Raw genomic sequence first — 21,661 nt, forward strand, 5'->3', positions numbered from 1 at the left:
TTTCCCACAGCATTATGTATTACTACCTAGAAAAAGCCATTATATGTCCTAGGTAGTATTATAAAAAGGTAAACATTTAGATTGACCCTGCCAATCCCTCCATTCCACAGGAGCAGGCAGAGGATGCCATGGCTGTTTGTGACTCTAGAGGGTGAAGAACAAATGTGAGCTAGAATGGTTGGCCACACGTTGATATTGGGGAGAAATCACTGGATGTACATGGAAAAAGCTCTCATGAAACATGTGCATGCCATAATACCTCAACAACAACAAAATTAAATAAATATTTTTCAAACAACACACACACACCCCTTTCACAGGAGGCAAAGCAAAGAAAGCCGTGGTTTAAAAAAAAAAAAGTGGAGTTAACTAATTGCTGTGTAGAATGTAGGACTTGCTTCCAGGTGGCCAAATGCACTGAGCTGTTCATGAGAAATTTAAAGAAACATTTTGTTACCTGGGAAGGCATTTTACACACACACACACACACACACCTATTATTACTTCATATTAGTAGTAGTATTATTGGTATTATTAATCTCACTTGTCCAATATGGCAGCTAGTCCTCAATTGTTTTAAAATGGATTTGAAACATCTGGGTTCTTTATAAAGTTGTTCACAAATGCTAATTCATCAAGAATTGTGTATTAGTTGCTCCTGCAATTAGGTAGGTGTCAGGGAAGAGTTAGAAGTTTCCAGTTTCTCAGAGGGAGAAAGCATTCGCCAAGGGGGGAAGGAGAGCAGTGAATCTAACAGAAGAGAGCAAGAGGAACAACAGGGAGGGACTGGCTGTTCACAGGAAAGGCAAGAGTTAAGTTCTAGCTCAGATTCGGAGGAGGGGAGATACAAGCCAGCTCTACTGAGGAGGTTAGAAAAAAGAGCGGGAAAGCGAAGGGAAGGGCGCCTTTGCCATTTTGAGAGTGGCTGGTCATGGAGAAGCAGAGCTCAGAAGGTATCTGAAAGAAGTGACTCTGAGGAATAATAGTTAAGAACCGTTTATAAGATTGTTTTGTTAATACACAATAAAAAGTTATAAAAGAACAAGAAGTGTTTGTGTGGTGATCTGAAGAGGACAACGACCAGGCCTGATAGTAGGGTCTGCATTAGAGCATAGGACTTGAATTATGCAGAGCCTGTGAATAAATTAGGCCTAGAATTTCATGTAAAAATGTCATGTTTATTCCATTGCAATCATCCTATGGTATATTTCTATATTCCAAATTAAATTTTCAAAAAAATTTTTTTGTCACAAACCATTCAGGAGTCCCCTGTTGAAGCAGCAACATGCAACACACCTTCCATCGTTCTTCCAGAAAACATAGTCACACCAGATACAGAAAGAGAAAAAAATCTAGCTTTCAGGTAATACATAAATAAGTACACACAATTTGTTTTCTACTCTGCCATAGGTAAATGAGGAACCTGCACAATCCTCATACGTTGTTAGACTCCAACTCCCATCAGTGCTGGAAAGCATGGCCAATGATCTTTATGGCGCAACATGCTGAGCTCTATACATCAGGAATGCCTTCTCTGCATCATTTGCTATAAACTGATTTGGCCTTTCTATATGCTTGGTTTGTTTGTTTGCCTCTTGCCTCTATAACTTTGTAGGATTCTAACATATACACAGCTTGTAAGGATAGATTTGAAAGTTCATTCCTCTAGAAAATTATACTGTTGGGTCCAATCTCATGTGGACATTTGTGTAAATCTCTTTTTTTTGTAATGAAGTCTAGATTTGAATAATTGGACACAGAACTGTTGCTCTGGATACATATAACAAGCAAAGCTTTTTTTAAAAAAAAAAACCACCAGAGCATGCCGACTTATCCACTTCATGAGATCAGCGGTTCGAATCCCCGCAATGGGGTGAGCTCCCGTTGCTCGGTCCCTGCTCCTGCCAACCTAGCAGTTCGAAAGCACGTCAAAGTGCAAGTAGTTAAATAGGGACTGCTCTGGCGGGAAGGTAAACGGCGTTTCTGTGTGCTGCTCTGGTTCGCCAGAAGCAGCTTAGTCATGCTGGCCACATGACCTGGAAGCTGTACACCGGCTTCCTCGGCCAATAAAGCGAGATGAGCGCCGCAACCCCAGAGTCGGCCACGACTGGACCTAATGGTCAGGGGTCCCTTTACCTTTATACTTCAAGCACTATTTTTACTGTAGCAATGTAGCCATTGGGTAAATTCCTGAGCATTCAGTGTAGGCTGGCACACCTTCCCCACTCCCAACCATTCTGACCTACTGACAGCGGTAGTTCAGCTCATCTAAATGTATCAGCTAGCTAGAGGCTAGTCACAAAATCTCAGCTTGGAATGGAGATGTCAACAGTCAGTCCGTGGCTGCAGTATCTGGCTCCCATCTTGTTCTTAGCATGGCATGGGAAACATTTAACACAACAGAAGTTATTCTTACTAATTAAATGTAGCTGAATTTTCTGGAACAATTATGGCAACATCATTTTTGTTCACACAAAATAAAGCTGAGGTGAATTTAATGAAAAAATTGCATATTCAAGATGAGAGAAGATTTCTTGGGGTTTACACATGATGTGAAAATTGATCCTATTTTGCTGGTTTTTGTCCAGCTCCCATACAGGAAGCACTTCTCTCATAACTCTATGGGATGTCCCAAAGGAGCTATTTCAGTGCAGAGTAGGATGCTGACTTGGCAAGTGTGCCTTTCCAAATTCACATTTGCTAAAGGCCAAACTAGTTTGTGAATTAAATGTGTGGTGTTTTTATTTTAAATGTGTGTGTATTTAGTTTTAATACTTTTATAGACTGATTTATATAATGCTACTTTAGTTTTAATAAAGCTCATTCCCCCCGGCCTTTTCTTTTCCCCTCCAGACCTGTTAGTCCTCATCTGCGGCATTCTCACAGAAATGCTAGGACATCAGCTAGCTCACTGACATCTGTGGGTAAGAAACACACACACACACACACACACACACACACACACACATGTTGGCAATTGCTTGATGAAAATGTGCAGTTGCCTATCTGCCCTGTAGAGATTTTAATGACTGTACCATCGTTCAATATGCAACATTGCAATGGTATGAAAACTTGTTTATATGCTTGATTTAAGATATGCAAACTCTGTACAAGATTTGGTGGAGGGGAAGAAGGGAGAAATGCAAAATAAAATAAAATAGAATCCTCAGGCTTCTGATATCCTAGTGAGCTCCGCATGGATCAGTGCAATCCTGTATTTTATCTATCAAGGGTTCAAGGGGTTTAGGGCAAAGCTACTTAGGTCTGATTCAATTGCCAGATGTGGAATTCTGCCTTAGGTCAGTGCTCACACCCAATATGCACTTCTGTGGTTAGCATAACTCCTTGGCAAAGCTTCAATAGCTGCATATACTGTACCATTTAACACAAAGATTGTTGTGTGTGGGAGTATAGTGCACCATTGTGTCACCATTGCAGCAAGTCCGAGTTTCATTAGAGCTCAGCTACATCACAGGGTTTCCATAAATTCAGTATTTTACTCAGTGTGTAATTAGATGGCAGTATGTTGAGTAAAATCTGACCTATATAGCACACCAAGCGATGAAAGACTTCAAATGCTGTTACATGATACAACTGGGTAATTTGGATACTTTTCCATTTAGATAACAGAGGTAATGTAATTGACTTGGTGAATGACCAGCTGCCAGATGTTAAAATATCTGATGAAGATAAAAAGAAGAATCTCGAATTGTTAGAAGAAGCAAAGAGGGTGAGTGAGAGGTTCCTCACACGAAGAGGAAGGAAATCAAGAAGCAGCCTTTCAGAATCTCCCACAGGTACATGTTTTAAAATCCCATACCTTGAAATTAGGGATGTGGGTGGCGCTGTGGTCTAAACCACTGAGCCTCTTGGGCTTGCCGATTGGAAGGTTGGCAGTTTGAATCCCCACAATGGGGTGAGCTCCCGTTGCTCTGTCCCAGCTCCTGCCAACTTAGCAGTTTGAAAGCATGCCAATGCAAGTAGATAAATAGGTACCGCTGTGGCTGGAAGGTAAACGGTGTTTCCACGTGCTCTGGTTTCTGTGACAGTGTCCCGTTGCACTGTCTGTGAACAAACACCGGCTCCCTCAGCCTGAAAGCGAGATGAGCGCCGCAATCCCATAGTCGCCTTTGACTGGACTTAACAATCCAGGGGTCCTTTACCTTTACCTTACCTTTACCTTGAAATTATGCAAATGGAACCCAGTGTTAGCCTGTGTGCAACGTGTGTTTTACCATAACAAATTAGCAAAGGTCATTTTAATGTAAGAGGCCTGTGGCACCATAAAGGCAAATATATATTGTGGCATATAAGGTGCCGAAAGCTTTTTGCCCGCTTATTCTTGACATCATTCATAGATTTTAAAGATGCACATGTCTTTCAGCTTTTCCTCATGTTAGCTGTACTTGGACATTCTTTGCTCCCATGTTCACCAAGTCATGCAAAGTAGCCCAACCCCAACGTGCTTCTCTCAGTGTTTGTACATATAGCACTCTCCTGTGACATCACTCAGCAAAAGCATGGTGCCCTGCTCATTATCTGTTGCAGATTTAATGATCTGCTTACTTAAAACCGGAAAATGAGAACTAACCACTCAGAATAACTATTCATTGTTGTGTATAACTTTAATGCAGCTATATCCCCAGCACTTAGCCCTAATGTTTCACCTGCTGCCTCTCGGAGCAACTCTTTCACTCTGCCAAGTCCAACAGGTAAAATTAATGTTGCATGTTCAAATTATATACATATTAGTTGAGCAGCCATAGATGTTTTGTCATTATAAGATCTCGTAATATTCCCCGCCCCCACCCCACCCCCGAAATGGTAAGCTAGAAAAATTGCTGGGCAAATGAATAGGGAATGTTTTACAGCAAAATGTGATGTAAATATGAGAAGAAGCTTGATCAGATCTAAGCTGTATCTAGTCCAGCACCCAACAGTGTTCAGACAGATGTTTCTAGGAATCCAAAAAGCAGGGTGTGAAGAGCCCTTTGTCACCCACCTACCCACTCGCCCGCCCACCAAGAGAGTCTTTCTCTTTTCCCCCAGGGGCTAACCTGACAGGTTTTAGAGCTGGCCATATGGCCCCATGGCACCTCCCACTTCTAAGGTGGTATTGTTCTGTTAAAAGATTTTTGGCCGTCCTTTAAGACAATGTCCACTCTATCCTATATGAAACAGTTAGATTTTACCTGCCTTATAATAAGTCAGCAGGGTAGAGGCAGTATGAGCTCTCATGGAAGGAAATTCCATGGCAAGGTGGACAATGTGCTGGCAGCTGTATGCTCTGTTGACTCCTCCACACCCTCTAGGCTTATTAAACCTAGCAGAGGTTTTATTGGTATTTTTAATGTATATTTTTTGTAAACCGCTTATAGGGTTTAATGATTAAATGGTATATAAATCCTCTTAGGCTACAATGGGTAAGTCTTCTCATAAAAAGGAATCCACAGCAGAACCTCATTAGACATTTTTGAAATGCTGGAGAGGCTCATATGGGCTGACACGTTCTATGAAGCAGTAGTGATTGTAGTAGAAGTCCTATAAGCTAAGGGTGTGTTGAATTGTTCAGGACTTTTGTTAACGGGAATAGCACTCTTTTCTGCCTGTAGTAGCCATATGGCCACTGAGTTTAGAGCTAACTATGACATCTTACAGTATGTGGTGGAAGTTTCATCACCTGTTTTTCATATTGTAGGTTCTGATATATGCCCATCTGCTTTGGGTTCAGTGCCTCCACTGCAGGTAAGAATGCTCTAATGCTGATTATTGTTGAGCACTGCATACAATCAATCAGGATAACAACACATTACCTTGGCAAGAAAATGTGTGTGTGTGTGTGTGTGTGTGTGTGTGTCTGTGTGTGTGTTGGGGGGCTTTATCAATGGGAGAACATGTGCTTAACTGGTACTGCATCCCCATATTGTCTCCTAAAAATCATCTCATTACTTTTGGGCCTGAATCTTCCACTGGCTCAGTGTAAATGTTTCTTGAATAAGGACTTTTATATGTGCAATTCTGACTTGTAACAGCTTCTACTGCTTCTTTTTGTGAGCTTAGCATGTCATCTGAGCCAAACTGTAAACATAAGACCAAAACTTGGTTGCAGGTAATGGTTTGTCTGGAATGAGCCAAACAATGAGCTCAGGATTGAACAACATGCTATTCCAAACTATGGCTTAGCTCAGAGCAGAGAAGCAGCAGGAGACAAAAGAAAGGAGTGCAGGGGCCACAGTCTCTCCAAGAACCTGCATAGTTGCGCATTTGCACTAATCTATAGTTTGGCCTAGTGTTATGTGTAAACAAACTCATTATACTATTTCTTTGATTATTTTTAATTTTTAGAATGCCACAAAAGGATTAACTGATCGAAATGAGAATGATCAAAGAAAACTTTCTCAGGAAAAACCAGTTACACACACAACTGCTTTGGAAAATCCAAAGAAGTTGACGGAACAAAAGGAGAACTTTGATCCACATAAGCCTATGGATAACCTACCCAGATCCTGTACTTCAGGTTATGACACTGGCAGAGTATCTCTAAATACCAGCCCAAGCACCTGTGAAAACAAACTTCAGAAACTAATCCCTAAAAAAACAAAAGAAAATGATTCTCCTTTCCAAGGCCATTTACAAGGACCAGGGATATTTACCATGGACCCAAAGTTAAAGGGATCAGTAGCACCATTATCAAAGGATTCAAAAGTTTCTTGTAAAACAGAACTTAATACACCTGGTTCCCGCCCTCCTCTATTACGAGCTGTGTCGTGGGATCACGCAGAACCTGGTAATATAGAAAAGGTACCTTTTAAATGTCCATCTGAAGATGACAGACACTTTGCCATTAACAATAAACCCAACAACATATCGACTAAACAGTCAGCCTTCAAAGACCTCCAAATACAAGTTCAACCAGTAAGAATGCAGAAATTGACAAAGCTCAGAGAGGTGAGTTTCTATAAATTAGCAGGATTTTATTTTAGTCTTTTGTTGTTGTTCCAAAATTGTGTGATATAACAGGATTGGGCTTTGATAAAATAAGAGTAGAACCTTGCATTTTGAAGTATTGGGAAATGAAGAATTGTTTTCTAGTTCATTACACCAAAGGCCACATTTCAAAGGTAGAATAAGGTGAGTCAGGGCTTGTCATATTGCTGTGCTTCTAGTTAAGCAAAACTTGAGGTCTTTAGGAAAGCGTTAACAGCAGAAAGTGAGCATCTCTATCTCTTGATCATTAGAAACACCTACCACCCACAATCTCTTGTCTCAAAAACTTTAACTTCCTTTTCATTAAGCTTATCTACTGGATTGTGAAAGCTAGGCACTTGTTTTTTTTATGGGGAAGAAGCACAGAGATCCTATGAACATTGTCACCACAGTTCACGGACCTCCTTTTAGGCACATATAAAAAGTAACATAGGATCCCTGTCAGATATGACCTGTAAGTAAGAGGACACTGTGACTGAATATTTTGATTATCAGTTGGATTGAGGGGGTGCTGTTCCTGTGGATTTATTTTTAATTTTGGTAAATTCATTTATTAAAATGTGTTCCAACTCTACACCAGAATTACATATCTAAATTGACACATTCTTTTCCCTATATAATTAGCTTTTCAACTCTGCAGCTTTAATGTTAAATTAGAAAGCAGTCTTTTGCCTTTTAGTGAAACAAAAGCTTACCGCTTAAAGGTGATTGTAAAATACAGCGCAGTGGTACTTTGGTCTCTAATAAAGTATGCAATATGTAAACAGGAAGAAGCTGATGAACTGTCCTGTCATCTTTCAAAGTAGTATTTAGGAATTAAATAAGCTACTTTTGGTCTCTTAGGAGATTTCTTCACATCCAGAAAAACCTTTCCTTCCTGAAGCTATATCAACAAATCATCTTAAACATTGCTTCAGGTGTTTCTGCTGTTCATGTGCTTCCTTTTCTTTTGTGTCTTATTTCTTGCTGCTTTCAACACTTCTTTCCCAGGACATCACATCACATTGTTATCTGCAGGCCTCAAGACAACTGGTTACTTCTGTGTAGCTGAAATAATCTACATGCATAAAGGGGAAAAGAAATTCAGGCAGAACCATGACTAGAGAGCTAAAAGTCCATTTGGGGGCCTATGCTCTGGCAGCAAAGAAGCAATAGTTTTCCTTACTCTGATACAATGTTGGCAGTTTATTAACTGGATCAAATGTAACAGAGTAGAGAAGAAGAGAAGTCTTTCCAGCAAGAAACTCTCTCATAGGATTTTAAAAAAATTATTTTTCAAAGTTTTATTTTCATAAAATGTGTTTATTTTCACCAGGAGATAAGATATAGTTTATATAAGCACAAATAATTATACAGTATTCAGTATTTCTTGGCATATACCAGATTGTACAGCAGTGCATCACAAAAGTCTTCAAATTCTTAATGAGCGTGGATTCTTGGTTTTATCAAATCTTGCCAAGCACGTTGGCCATTCATCTGTTGTTGAGTAATTGATGATAATAAAATGGAAGTCGTGTTGGGTGGAATCTACACACATATAAAAACCATCCCGAAAATGCTTTTTTTAAAAAGCGTTGTTAAAATTTTCATTAAATTTTCCATAAAACTCGCCATCTCCATCTAGTGTCACATTTTATATTGCACTTAAAACACACTTAAGACGTTTTGTTTGCAGCTGTATAGCAGAGTCCTTGGTCAGCATTTCATCTATCCAGAGTTTAACCTCTAATGGATAGGGTTTCACTCCTCTAAAGGGATAGGTTTCAGTTTTGTCCGGGAAGTGCAGGTAGCTTTTTTTTGGCATGAGCCAAGGATGGTAAACTTGCTGTAACTCCCTCTGGACATGGGGGGAAAGCTTGGCTACAGTGATCGGCACTCCTGGTAACCTCCAGCCTAGATTACAGTAATATGTTGCATGTGGAACTGCCTCTAAAGTTAGTTTAGAACATGGCCACTAGGCTGCTGTCTAGGACCATGAATAAATTTCACCAGTTCAGAGTGCTCACTTTTAAGGCTCTTTGCTGCTTAGGACTAGAGCATCTGGAGGACTGTATCCTCCCAACATAAGCCTGCCCATACACTCAGGCCATCTTCTCCAAGTGCTGTCACTATTTGAGATGAGGTGGGTAGTGATTGAATGAAAAGCTCTTTTGGTTGTGGTACCCTTTTATCAGGTGTGCTTGCCTGGTATAGTGTACTTTGGTTTAAGAACAGCTTAGTTTATGAACAACGGATTAAGAACGCTGCAAACCTGGAAGTAGGTGTTTTGGTTTGTGAACTTTGCCTTGGAATCTGAACATGTTCCACTTTCTGTTGAGTGTGTTCCATTTGTAAACTGAGTCCCCCACTGCTATGGGAAAGCATGCCTTGGTTTAAGAACACTTTGGTTTCAGAATGGACTTCCAGAACGGATTAAGTTAGTAAACCAAGGTACCACTGTATTGGTACCTTGGGTTGGATCCCTATACTTAGTCATACTTATGATAGATCCATTAAGATCAATGGGACTAAAGTTAACTTACATCCCATTTGAGTAATTACTCTAAGCATGACTAAGTCTAAATCCATTGTTTCTAGATTTAGTGACTGGAAATTTGTTATGCTAAAGGGTGCAATGTAAATTTATTGGTGACATGTTGCAAAACCCAGCAACTTGATTACCACCATCTTTGCCAATGTACTATATAATTATATCACTGAGCTTGTTATTTCTTGTGAAGAATTAATGCAGTTCTTTCCTACCTAATCAGGAGCACATATTGATGCGGAATCAAAATTTAATTGGACTTAAGCTCCCTGACCTAAGCGAAGCTGCTGAACAGGAGAGAGGTGAAATATGATAAAATTTGATGGGAAATGTGCTTGTGGTTAGGAGGGAGGAGGCCACAACAGTGGGGTTTTTTTTAACAGACTGAGGCCTCTTGCTAGAATACACCACTGAAGACCACACCATATGTGACTACTTGTGTGGGTATGGGAGCGAAAAGAGCACATTGTTGCATGTGGAAATTATTGCATCCATCACAATGGATCCCATTTAGTACAATGTGCTTGTAATCTCGGCCTTTTTCAAGTCAGTAAAACTATTGTCAACAGACACTGGCAATAAAAGTTGTATCCCAGTTGCCACTTTCCAGACAGAGGAAAGTTGGTTCCACTTAATTATTGATAAGACAGTATTGAAATACTAGGTGACAATCACATTGAATAGCTGGATTTTACCTTCAGTCAGTAGTGCCTTTGCTGAATTTTCCGATTAGCCCTATTCCCATACTGGTTTCTTACAGCAGAATGTGGAATATACCTTTTCTTCATCCCCTTCAAACATTAGGCCGGGGCGGATCTTGGGGTCTCAAATTTCAATGACGCCCTGTGTAATGCCAAAATTTGGCACCCCCTCACTCCATTGTAAATCATAGTTGCTGTGCCCCCTGTTGCATCCCTGAGGCTCCATGCCCAATTCAACCAAAACAGTCGTGCTCCCGTAAATCCACCTCTGATTAGGCCCATCAGAGTACGAAGTTTAGTAATGTGTTAAACTACTTTAGCTCACAATGCACTACTGACATTTAGAAGGCATCTTAAGGCAGCCCTGTTCAGGGAAGCTTTTAATCTGTGATATTTTACTGTATTTTTTGTTTCTATGGAAGCTGCCCAGAGTGGCTGGGGAAACCCAGCCAGATGGGTGGGGTACAAATAATAAATTATTATTATTATTATATTACTGAAGCAATAGAATAGTAGTAGCAATAGTAGAGAAGTGGTGGTGTTGGCAATAATGATAATGATAATAATTTTTTTAAAGTTTTGAACTCTTCTTCAGGGTCTTCACCAGTGCCTTTCTCATCAGAGGAGGAAGAGGCGAAAAGTAGATGTGAGGTGATGCCCAACATTCCTGACACTCTTTTACGAAAACTCCGTGTGCACACCTCTCTTCCAGGAAGGTAAACCACTCTGTGCTGATACTCACACTGTCACCCAAATGCTTTGTGGAAGAGATACTTAAGTTCATTAGATTCAAAAAGGCAATGTGTAGGTGTTCTCCCTCCATTTATGCCTACTACATGGTGTAGTAGTTAGTGCTGGACTACAGTGGTTGATATTCAAATCCCAAGTAAGCTCTGAAACTCCAGTTGCGCTCTCCCAGCCTGACCTACTTCACAGGATTGTTGTAATGATAAAATGTGGGGAAAGTTACATATCCCACCCTGAGTTTGTCTAAGGAAAGTGGGATGGAGATCTAACAAATAAGAAAACTATGCATTTGAATTAGTATTATCTAAATTGTAATGCAAAGCTGTAATCAGAAACTAACTAAAGCTATATTTTACTTAGGATAGGTTATTTAGGATACCGTCTCTTGGGAATGAGTTCATGTGCTATGTTTTGTAGCAAGGAAAACTTCCGTTAAGCAGAAATTATACTTGGTCAAGCAGCTCAAAATATAAATGACCTTGCATTATGACTGTATGCTTACTGAGTCTTTCTGGCCAAATTAAGGAAATTATATTTCCTCTTCACTTCAGTCTTTGTAAGAAACAAGACCACAGTATATTAGGCCTGCCAACTTCTTCAGAATGGTGTTATCTTTTACACCAATACAGGAAGTGAAGCAGCCTTTGTGGTGTTTATATAGCACAATGCTGTGACAATAAATTAACATTATAAAAACATTACCTTGGATCTTGAGAGTCTAATAATTTTGCATTTGCCAAGGAACATACAGCACACTTAGGACCTGTATACATAGTAGGCAGCTGCATATCTTGTTTTTCCTTATCTAAGTACAGTAGTAGGGAAGCCTGATGCTCACTGTGAAGTGAGGCTTATTCCCCTGCCATTCTTATCTCACTGGGGAAGTAATCACCCAATGCCCCAGGGCTAGGGCCGTAGGAAAATCCAGCATATGCACCAGTGGTGCCTCTATGGTTCCTAATGACATTTTTTCTGCGCTGGCAAACTTTATAACTTAGTTTATAACTTAGTTTCCCGTTTTATTGCAGCTCTCCTCCGCTTACTGAGAGAGAGGTTGAGGTAAGTCTCCTTTTGTTTTTTTTACTGTAAAATGCTTGAAGGCTCTTTGTCATCATATTTTGTGTGCAACATACTACCAAGCAACATTTTGTAGATAACCTTTCCATGGCTCCCCTCAAGACATTCTTTGAAGAAAATCATATCCAAACTGGAGTCAGAGAAGGGTCATTATTTTTAACAACAAACATAAAAATTCCATTTAAAAAATCAGCAAAATGGACAAAACTAAAATAAGGAGCAGAGCCAGCAGTCTTCATCAGAGCTATCCCAATCAGGGGATAAGACAGTCTTCAATAAGGCAGCCTTCACTAAATATCAGAAATCACTATAGAGGGGTCTGGTGAACCTCTGGCAGTAGCTGGGCCTCTTTGAAAGACCTTGGAGGGCAGGCAGAATCATGGATCATAATCTCATGAATGGTTACCACTATTTATAAGGGACGCAGGTGGCGCTGTGGGTTAAACCACAGAACCTAGGACTTGCCGTTGGAAGGTCGGCTGATCGAATGCCCGTGACAGGGTGAGCTCCTGTTGCTCGGTCCCTGCTCCTGCCAACGTAGCAGTTTGAAAGCACGTCAAAGTGCAAGTAGATAAATAGGTACCGCTCCGGCGGGAAGGTAAACAGCATTTCCATGCACTGCTCTGGTTCGTCAGAAGTGGCTTAGTCAGGCTGGCCACATGACCCGGAAGCTGTACGCCGGCTCCCTCGGCCAGTAAAGCGAGATGAGCGCCGCAACCCCAGAGTTGGTCACGACTGGACCTAATGTTCAGGGGTCCCTTTACCTTTACCTTACCGCTATTTATTTATTTGAAACATTTTTGTACCACTTAATTATTCATATTTCTAAGTGGTATCTATTAAAAAATCCATAGAAAATAAGAAAATAAAACAATAGCAATTTATCATAAAGCCAAACTGGTATTCACTGGTATTCACTGCTGTTCTTTCTACCATGTTGTCATAGAAATGGTGTCTGGATAAGACAGAGAGAGCAATTTTTAAAATCTGTAGGAAGTAGCAAGGAAAGTTAACGTTGTTCTTGGAGTGCCATTCTTCTCCATTTGCTTTGCTGTTCTACGTTCTAACATCCATTGAGGAGCCCCATATAAATTATATTATGTTATATAAAATATTTTATGTCTGTGTTGATAATTTTACTGTCTGCTGTTTCTAACGCCTGTTTTTATTAATTTATAATGAATATTTCATACTATCAAATGAACTGCTTTGAGATATATATTTTATTTAAGTGATAGCTAAATTTTTCTAAATAAATAATGAATAAAGCTTTAGAAGTTATAGTTGTGGTCAGGAGTAAAAGGACTGAACTGATATGTTACTACTGCAAGCACTGATTTCACATTGGTCAGTGTAATGCCTGTGGTCTCAGTACAGCCTTGGAAAGTAAGAAATGAATGTGCTTGCCTGCGAAGTAACTTCAGCCTAGTCTTCCAAGCTGGAGAATATGATTCGAAGTGGATTTGACACTTCTCTTTGTGGAAATTAATTCCTACTAGTGTATGGAATGGTCTCTCTTGGGAGGTTTTGGACTTTTCTTCCTTGAAGGTTTTTAAGCAGAGGTTGGATCGCCATCTGTCATGGATGCTTTAGCTAAGATTCCTGCATTGCAGGGGGCTGGACTAGAAGACCCTTCAGGTGCCTTCCAACCCTACCATTCTATAATTCTATGAGTCAACTTTATGCAAAACAATTTCCCCCTTTTATACATGGATATGACTGGTAAACAGAATTCAATGAGGCCTTTCTTTTCCCTCCCTCAACAGAATGTGTTTGTACAACTTTCATTGGCTTTCAGAAATGATAGTTATACATTGGAATCAAGAATTAACCAGGCTGAGAGGGAGAGGAATCTTGCTGAGGAGAACACAGAGAAGGAACTGGATCATTTTAAAGTTGCTATTACGGTAAGAGGACCATGGTGAACATTCACTGCAGTTTACACTTGTTAGAATTCAGTGAATTTTGGTAGGTATTTTGAAGGCTGCTGCCAAATATGTCCCCAAATCCTATGTTATCATTAACTGTTCAGTACTCATGGACTTCCGGGGTGGCGCCATCGGCAATGGCGGATTCCCTCTGAACTGGAGGGACTAGCTCCATGGGAATCGGGTCTTTTCCGCTACGGCGAAGCGGGGACCCATTCAAAAATCACAGGCGGATGAAGCCTGTGACCATGGGACTCGGCGGGCACCCTTAGCGCCCCCCCAACCCGCAAAAGAACCCATTAACGGGCTCCGGAGCGAAGAGGGGGAAGTGGCGCGGTGCTGAGAGTCAACTGCTTCTTCCGTGGAGCGAAGCCGCACAGCCGTTGCCGGAGAGCGCTGCCTTTTTCCTGGGACAATCTGGTTTCTAAAATAATCACCTGTGAGTACCTAAATTCGGACAATTGGACTCTAAATAAGGACTTGTGAGCAGAAAGGAAAATTGGACTTAAAAGTTTACCTTAATTTGGCGATGAAACGGGAAGGTCTAAACAGGAAGTCAGCCTTCAGTTTCTTTGTAGATAGATTAAAGCAAAGACATGGCAAACTAGAGCTCAGAAAATTGCCTGTAAAAGATTAACTTTCATCATTTAAAATTGTTGAACCCCCTTCAGAAGCAGGAGAAGAGGGGGGATTTTTTCGGACTGTTTAAACCTGCAGAAGTGAGGGTAAAGTAAAGTACCTTTCCACTGTCCTGATCCTGGAGCGGGGTGTTAGGACTGACGTTTTTTGAAGCTCATTGACCAGAGACAACGTTTTTGACAGATAGCTATAAGAAGAGAAACTTTGACTCCATTGTTCCCCTTCGCTTCTTAAAGGAACAAATATTGACAAAATATCTGAAAAAGGAAACTTTTGTTGCTAGACTTGTCTTTAAAAGAACAAATAGAAGTTTTCCCCCTAGAGGGAGACTGTGAAACTGTAACCAACTCCGGGGAGCTGGCAGCTGTTACATATTACAATCGTGGGAATAGACATCTGACCTTGTAGGACAATGTATTCAGAAGCTCTGTTGTGTGCTTTCTATAAAACAAATGCCCTACTGGAACAGCTACATGAGAAGACGAATTTGATGGCTGATTTGATCAGAAATTTTGAACAGGCAGTGGGAAATTTTGAACAGGCAGTGGGAAAATATGTGGAGCCCACCCAGGAATTAAATCAGGAGTGTGCCCTGACAGAACAGGCCCAACAGGAACATGAACTTTCGGATTTGACAAATGAACTTGGAAAAAGCCAGATTTGGAAAGAAAAAGTTTGGTTTGGTTTGGAAATGGGGGGCTGGACAGACCCCCCTATGCAGGGAAGTTTGGATTTTTCAAGTCTGGCAATGGGCCGTAAGATGTCTGGGATTGTGGGGGCTCCTAATTTTGGAGGGATTTTGAAACATGTTCTTAAATACCACATGGAATTTAGTGTGGATTATGGAAAAGGGGCTCATCCGTTGAGAAGGGTCAAAAATATTGTTAAGCTGGAGTTCCCACGAGTGAAACAAGCAGGAGACAAGGGAAAATACAGTTACAAATATGAAGAAGAGCTGCGGAAGGGACATGGAAGAGACTTAAGGGCCTCGGATATAAGGTTACCAGGTTAATGCGCTAGATCGATGGGATAATAAGGACTGACAAAACCCGGGACCAGGAGGAAGGGACGCTGGATGAAGATTGGATTTTATTTCTTTTTCTACTACTAGGATTGTTTTATAAAATTGATGAATGTTAGAAAAATGTTGGAATGAAATTACTTGGCTTTAGTAAAAATGTTTAAAGAATTATGTAAGAATATTATGGTTATGAGAAGTTGGTAAAAATAAGATTTAAGTTTTAAGTTTCAAGGTTTTTTATAGTAAGATAAGATTAAAATAGTTTAAGGTAATGTAATGACAGAATTTTATGAAATATGGAAAGGATTTGCTGCAACAATTAACAACTAGGATACAAAAAAAGGGAGGAGGAGGAGGTCAAAGAAAGAAGGTAATGACAGTTGAGGATTTGAGAATAATGGACTTGTTTTTAAATGTTTGCGGTGTATTTTTGGTTTTTGGTTTTTTTTTGAATTTGTATTGTTGGATGTGGTTTGTGTTTTTCTTTGTTCTTTCTTTGTTCTTTTTCTACTTTGTTTTCTTTTGTAACTCTAAAAAAATTTCTAATAAATATCATTTTTAAAAAAAAACTGTTCAGTACTCATATTGATTATCAGCCAACTTAAATCTCTAAAATGGCCACATTTCAATTCTGTGCCATAATCTAGAATTTCTTGTTCTGTGGTAGGTTGATTTTTGCAGTAGGTGGAACTGAATGTTGCAAAAATAATGTACTCTTGGAACTGCAGCCATACCTTGGTTATCAAACAGCTTAGTTGTCGAACAAATTGGCTCCCGAACATTGGCTCCTGCAGCCAATTGGAAGCCGCACCATGGTTTTTGAATGGTTTCGGGAGTTGAACATACTCCCAGAATGGATTAAGTTCGAGAACCAAGGTACCACTATGCTTTTTTAACAAAACAAAAGAAGCATATTGTTTATGAGTGGTGTAATAGGTGTAAAATACCAGACTTCACAAGGGGGGGCTACCTTGTTGTTGGACAAGGTTGGACAAGGTTGTTGGACTCCAACTCCCATCAGCCCCAGCCATCAGTAGCAGTCCAACAGTTTCTGGAGGGTCACATGTTATCTGCCTGCTTCACAGTAAGTCAGTTAGAAGCATACACTGTCACGAATTCTTCGCAGCGCTTTAGCAGAAATGCTCAGAGTTCCAGGTTCTTCAGTGCAGTATTATTTATTGTGAGCTATATATACAAATATCTACAGAAGCAGTTCATACAGTCAGACAGAGTACCTGGCTGCACCTTAAGGCAAATAGAGAGACTCTTTCTCTCTGACCACACTCCTCTACACCACCACCTTACTGCTGGACAGGTTTCCCTTTTAAACCGATGACAGCCAGTCAATTGTCAGCACACTACTGCTGAGTCATTCTGACCCAGCACCTCCATAGAAAGTATTGCAGGCTGATTGCATCAGCTAGCAAACTCAAGCCTGCAGACTTACTATCTTACACAGCATTCTGTGATCCCAACATACACTTGTAAGTCAGATTGTTCTACAGAGTTCAGACTCAAGGGCCCTATGTCATGGAGCTCAGATCTCTTCTTCAGTCTCCTTTTCTGTACTCACCATTCCTTCTACTTTGGGTTTCAATGCTGTTTGAGAGGGAAAGGCAGTGTTTGTGCTAGATGAAAGCAGCAAAATTCTGCTACATAGTTTACCATTTATTGCAGAGAGGTTTGGCATCATGATTGCATATGTTGTTTATGCATCAGTCCTGCAGTATTTCCTGGAGTTCCCATCCTAAACATGGAGGAGGTAGTTGCTGTTCTTTACTATTTATGTTCCTGGGCAGGGAACAGCTGAATACTTGACATCATACAGTGAAGAATGTGTAATCTCATGCCTAAAAAATGCCCTGAGTAAATGCACCTAAAGATAGAGGAAGCAAGGAGCGAGGAATTTCTGCAGGAAGTCCATAAATCTCTTTATAATCGTTTATGTATACATCTTTTATACTGGTATCTTTCAGAGGAAGAGTGGGCAAAGCAATTCTTATTTGTTCATGCATTTCTTTCTCAGGTAAAAACTGATTCAAACACAAAATATTTGCAGCCCAATCCAAGCATGTTTGCTTGGGAGTGGAACCCATTGGGCTTGGTGTGTCTGGGATTTCAGACTTAGCTACAATGGAAGCTGCACTCCTGCACACGCTTGCCTATGGGTAAGCTCCACTGGACATTGTAGGGCTGAAATGTGGATAGATAAGTATGTGATTGTGCTGCAAAATAGATGTAGTAGAGACTGGTGTCGTGGTGCGATGCCAATTCACACATTTTCACAGTATGGGAATTACTTTTGTCAGGAATTGCATGAAATAGGTAGCTTTTCTAAAACAATTTCAAGTATGTGTGCTTCCACTGGCATCAAAGTGCAATGTCATCTAAGAAGTATGCTTCCTTTCTGGTACTGGATTTTTCACCCACACTGACTTCTTTCCTCCCATTGAGCCTGAAAATTGTTTGGCTTCTATGTTTGCTTTCTCATTTAAATGGGAAATCTGATGTGTAAATCTCGTGTTTATCAATCAAGGGCTATGTTTCTTGGCTGTATATCTGAAGCTGACTCATGTTCAGGAGCGCAGCACTTTTAGAGTTGGATGTACTATACTGAAACTAAGGTTGCCATACGTCCGGAATTTCATGGACATAGCTGGTATTAAGCCCTTGTAAACAGCGTCCTGGCGGAAATTGCTGAAATGTCCAGACACATGGCAACCCTAGTTTTGGATGCACGGAAGCCCATGTCAGTAGTGTAGATTTTGGCAAATTTCATTAAAAAATAGGTCCACAACTCATTTTTTATTTTTTAAATTTTGCAAAAACAACTCAACAACTTTGGGCAAAACTAAAAACGCTCATCAACAACTTTTGTGTCCAGATTTTCACTTTTTAAAATGTGGCAACCCTACTGAAACTCACACAGCAGGATTCACTTTCCGTATCTCCAATTTCCAATAGTAGAAAGTTGCTGTTCTACTTGTTGAACTGCTTCTTCCATGAGGTGAGGAACACTGCCACTGCCCTATTTGTTTTGTGATGAAAATACTCTTATCAATGGGAAAATGTAGAAAGGGCGCACTGCTGGCCCTAATCAAGTATCAAACTTTGAAAAAGGAGAGGTTGGAGGTAATTACAATGTAGTAGAAGCCCTAGTTTTCTTACTTTCTAATTTGCTTATCACAATCATTATTCTATCTCTGGTTAACCAGATAAACTAAGCTGTAGGCTGGTATGCACATGATTTTGATGGACTGCATCTCAAATGCAAAATCAGTCATAAGACTCGCCAAGAAGGGTAGCACAATGAAGAAACTGAAGATGAGCTAATTGAGGATTGTAATGTTTACAAGATTTTCCACTGGAATTTTAAAGCCCCATTGAAGGATTATCTGTGCTTTTAAATAAAAATAAAAATGAACAAATCTTTGCTTGCAGTCAACTTTTTATTACTCTTCATTGTTTAGAGAGCTGTGAGATTAACAAAGCACAAATAGTATCTTGCCTTAACCAACAAACAATTTGTACATCATAATAAACTTTTTATCTTACAAGGGCAAAAACCCACTCTTTAAAGCTGAAACACAACAAATGGCAATTCAGGTTTTCAGTGGATTGTCCTTTTCTCCACTTCAGCTTTAAAGAGTAGGTTTTCATGGGGATAGCTCTGGAGCAAAAAAAGAGAGTGCTTGGACAGAGAGCTTTAAAGGATGGACTACGCCTGGAAAGGTGAGTGTGGGTAAGCCCTTGTTTCATGATAGCATGAAGTTTGATTCTTTGTAGTCAAGACGTGTAATGATATCTAGAATATAAGATCTTGATTTGATATCTGTAGTGGAATTTCAAGCCTTGTTTAGGTTTTGGAAACTGTAAGTAGCTGTACAACAGAGGGACCTTTTTATGTTTGTTGTGCAAGAACTTTCTATAGTTTTAATGGACCCAAGGGACAACAAAGGTGGACAACCCTTGAACTGTAAAACCACAATGACTTCATTTGCTATACATGCTCCTTGATTTGATACATTAGTTCATGCTCTCGCTTCAGTCCTCGGCTTCCTTGTGGCATCATTCTGAGCACAGAGACATGTATCAGAGATTGTTGGAGGACATGGCAGTGCTGCATCGTTTGGCCTCTAGATTATCTAGTCGAGCGGAAATGGTTGGAGCTGTTCGCCAGGTAAGACTCTTGGAATCAAATACCCTGCATCGGTTCCGACTTCACTACTTGAAAAAATAAAGTTTTGTAGGAAGCGTTGGCTATAGTCAGGAGAGACAAACATGTTCCTAAAGCAGAGTTTGAAATCTCATACCCTAAGGCTGAATGTGGCCCTCCGGGCCCACCTCTGGCCCGTGGGACTGTCCCTGGGACACACACCCTCTTCTCATGGAACAGCCTTCACTGACCTTGCTCCACACCTGCTTGAGGCGCTTTTGTCTGGCTGGAATGGGTTATCAAACTGTGACCATGCCTCTTGCTTGCCTGGACAGAGGGTAGAGAGAGGTCCATTGAAGTCTGACCAACTGCAACTCCCTAAGGTTTCGGGCAGATATTTTGTGAGACTTTCTAAAGGTCCTTTTAATTGCAGATGCCAAAGACTGAACAAAGCATATCCTTTACCACTGAGCTGTGGGTCTCTGCCCTCTGGCTCTCTAAAACCATCGTTTCAAAAGCTAGCTGAAGATCTGGAATGAGAGCTGAAGTGTAGGTGGCAAGGCAAGACACAGTGATAACAGCAAGAACCTTTATGGAACTCACAGAACTGGCCAACAGGGGCAAAGCAACTGCTTATATACATTTCTGAAGGCCTGGGCCACTCCCACTCCCAACGTGATTGGCTGTCTAAACTTCCAAGCTGCAAATCATGACTGAGTTTAAGGGCCAATGGCAGAGGCCCAAATCTTGAAATGTTCTGTGATTGGATATCATGTATTGAATCAGAACACAGGGGCTAAGAATTCTTAGTCCAGATTCAAGCTCAGGCAAGCATAGACTACTGAATACATAACAGGAGCCACTTAGGAAATTATTGCTAGAGGTGTGTCTGTGCAGTTTCCAGAGGAATTTCCCTTTAAACTGATCTCAAGCCATACTTCCAAATTACTACTTTGGTTCAGGAGTTTGCTATACCCAGAGGTGGCCCAATGAGAGGAAGTTAGCAATCATAGGAAATAATGCCCCAATGAGGTGGGGTATTCTGACATCCTGCAGAGGAGCCCATAGGGCAAGGTAACAAAGTAGGTTGGTTGCTTGCAGCACCAAAAATAGTTCCCTTGAGTTCTATCTTTAGTCACTTCTTCCTAGGTAAAGTTAGGACCACACCTCTGCTTTGTACTGTAGCCACATAATATGATGGTGTTGTATTACCGTATTTATTTGAGTCTAATGCATCATTGAATCTAATGTGCACCTCAGTTTTCGAAATCTTAAAACCAAATTTTTTTTTGCTGGAGAATGTAAATGTGTCATCAAATCTAATGCATACCTTAATTTTTGCAGCATAATTTGGCCAAAAAGGGTGAGCATTAGATTCAGGCATTCTTCTAGCTTGGTCCTCTTAGCCACTCACTTATTAGTGGGAGTTAAGATGTATCTGAAGGTTAGTGGTAGGGTCTCTTTATGAGTAAAATCTCAGTCTTGCTAAAAGCTGAGATGATGTCATTCATTTCTTGTTGAAAACATCTTCTGTGCGATGCTTGATCTCCTCATTGCAGGAGAAGCGCATGTCAAAGGCCACTGAAGTTATGATGCAGTATGTGGAGAACTTGAAGAGAACATATGAAAAAGATCACGCTGAGCTCATGGAGTATAAGAAACTCGCCAATCAAAATTCTAGCAGAAGTTATGGCTCACCTGGTAAAATAGTCTCTTCTTCCCCACCACACAATATTTTAAAGCATGTCTTTATTGCTGTTGAACTCATAGTTGACTACTCTCAAATCTACATAGATATAAAAGCAGATTATTAAGGTATTTGACAGAATATAATTAATTACAGCTGTTGAACAAAGTTGTGTATCTCGATTGTTTTTA

At 40.4% G+C, this 21,661-nt stretch overlaps 1 protein-coding gene across 3 annotated transcripts in view; it reads left to right on the forward strand.

Moving 5' to 3' along the window:
- The window catches only part of IRAG1 (inositol 1,4,5-triphosphate receptor associated 1), a 94,395-nt gene that overhangs the window by 61,435 nt on the left and 11,299 nt on the right, over positions 1–21,661 (forward strand). For 2 of the 3 annotated variants that reach the window (XM_081013096.1, XM_081013097.1), the window contains exons 19-30: positions 1,263–1,363; positions 2,854–2,924; positions 3,624–3,797; positions 4,635–4,712; positions 5,699–5,745; positions 6,346–6,948; positions 9,738–9,816; positions 10,793–10,931; positions 11,991–12,021; positions 13,806–13,946; positions 19,676–19,807; positions 21,343–21,484. In XM_081013096.1, the coding sequence (XP_080869222.1) occupies positions 1,263–1,363; positions 2,854–2,924; positions 3,624–3,797; positions 4,635–4,712; positions 5,699–5,745; positions 6,346–6,948; positions 9,738–9,816; positions 10,793–10,931; positions 11,991–12,021; positions 13,806–13,946; positions 19,676–19,807; positions 21,343–21,484 (1,738 nt within the window). The remainder of the gene's footprint in view (positions 1–1,262; positions 1,364–2,853; positions 2,925–3,623; positions 3,798–4,634; positions 4,713–5,698; positions 5,746–6,345; positions 6,949–9,737; positions 9,817–10,792; positions 10,932–11,990; positions 12,022–13,805; positions 13,947–19,675; positions 19,808–21,342; positions 21,485–21,661) is intronic. The other variant, XM_081013098.1, reaches the window with a different exon arrangement.

Source organism: Podarcis pityusensis (assembly GCF_964106645.2).
Source record: "Podarcis pityusensis genome assembly, chromosome: 1".
Lineage (NCBI taxonomy): Eukaryota > Metazoa > Chordata > Lepidosauria > Squamata > Lacertidae > Podarcis > Podarcis pityusensis.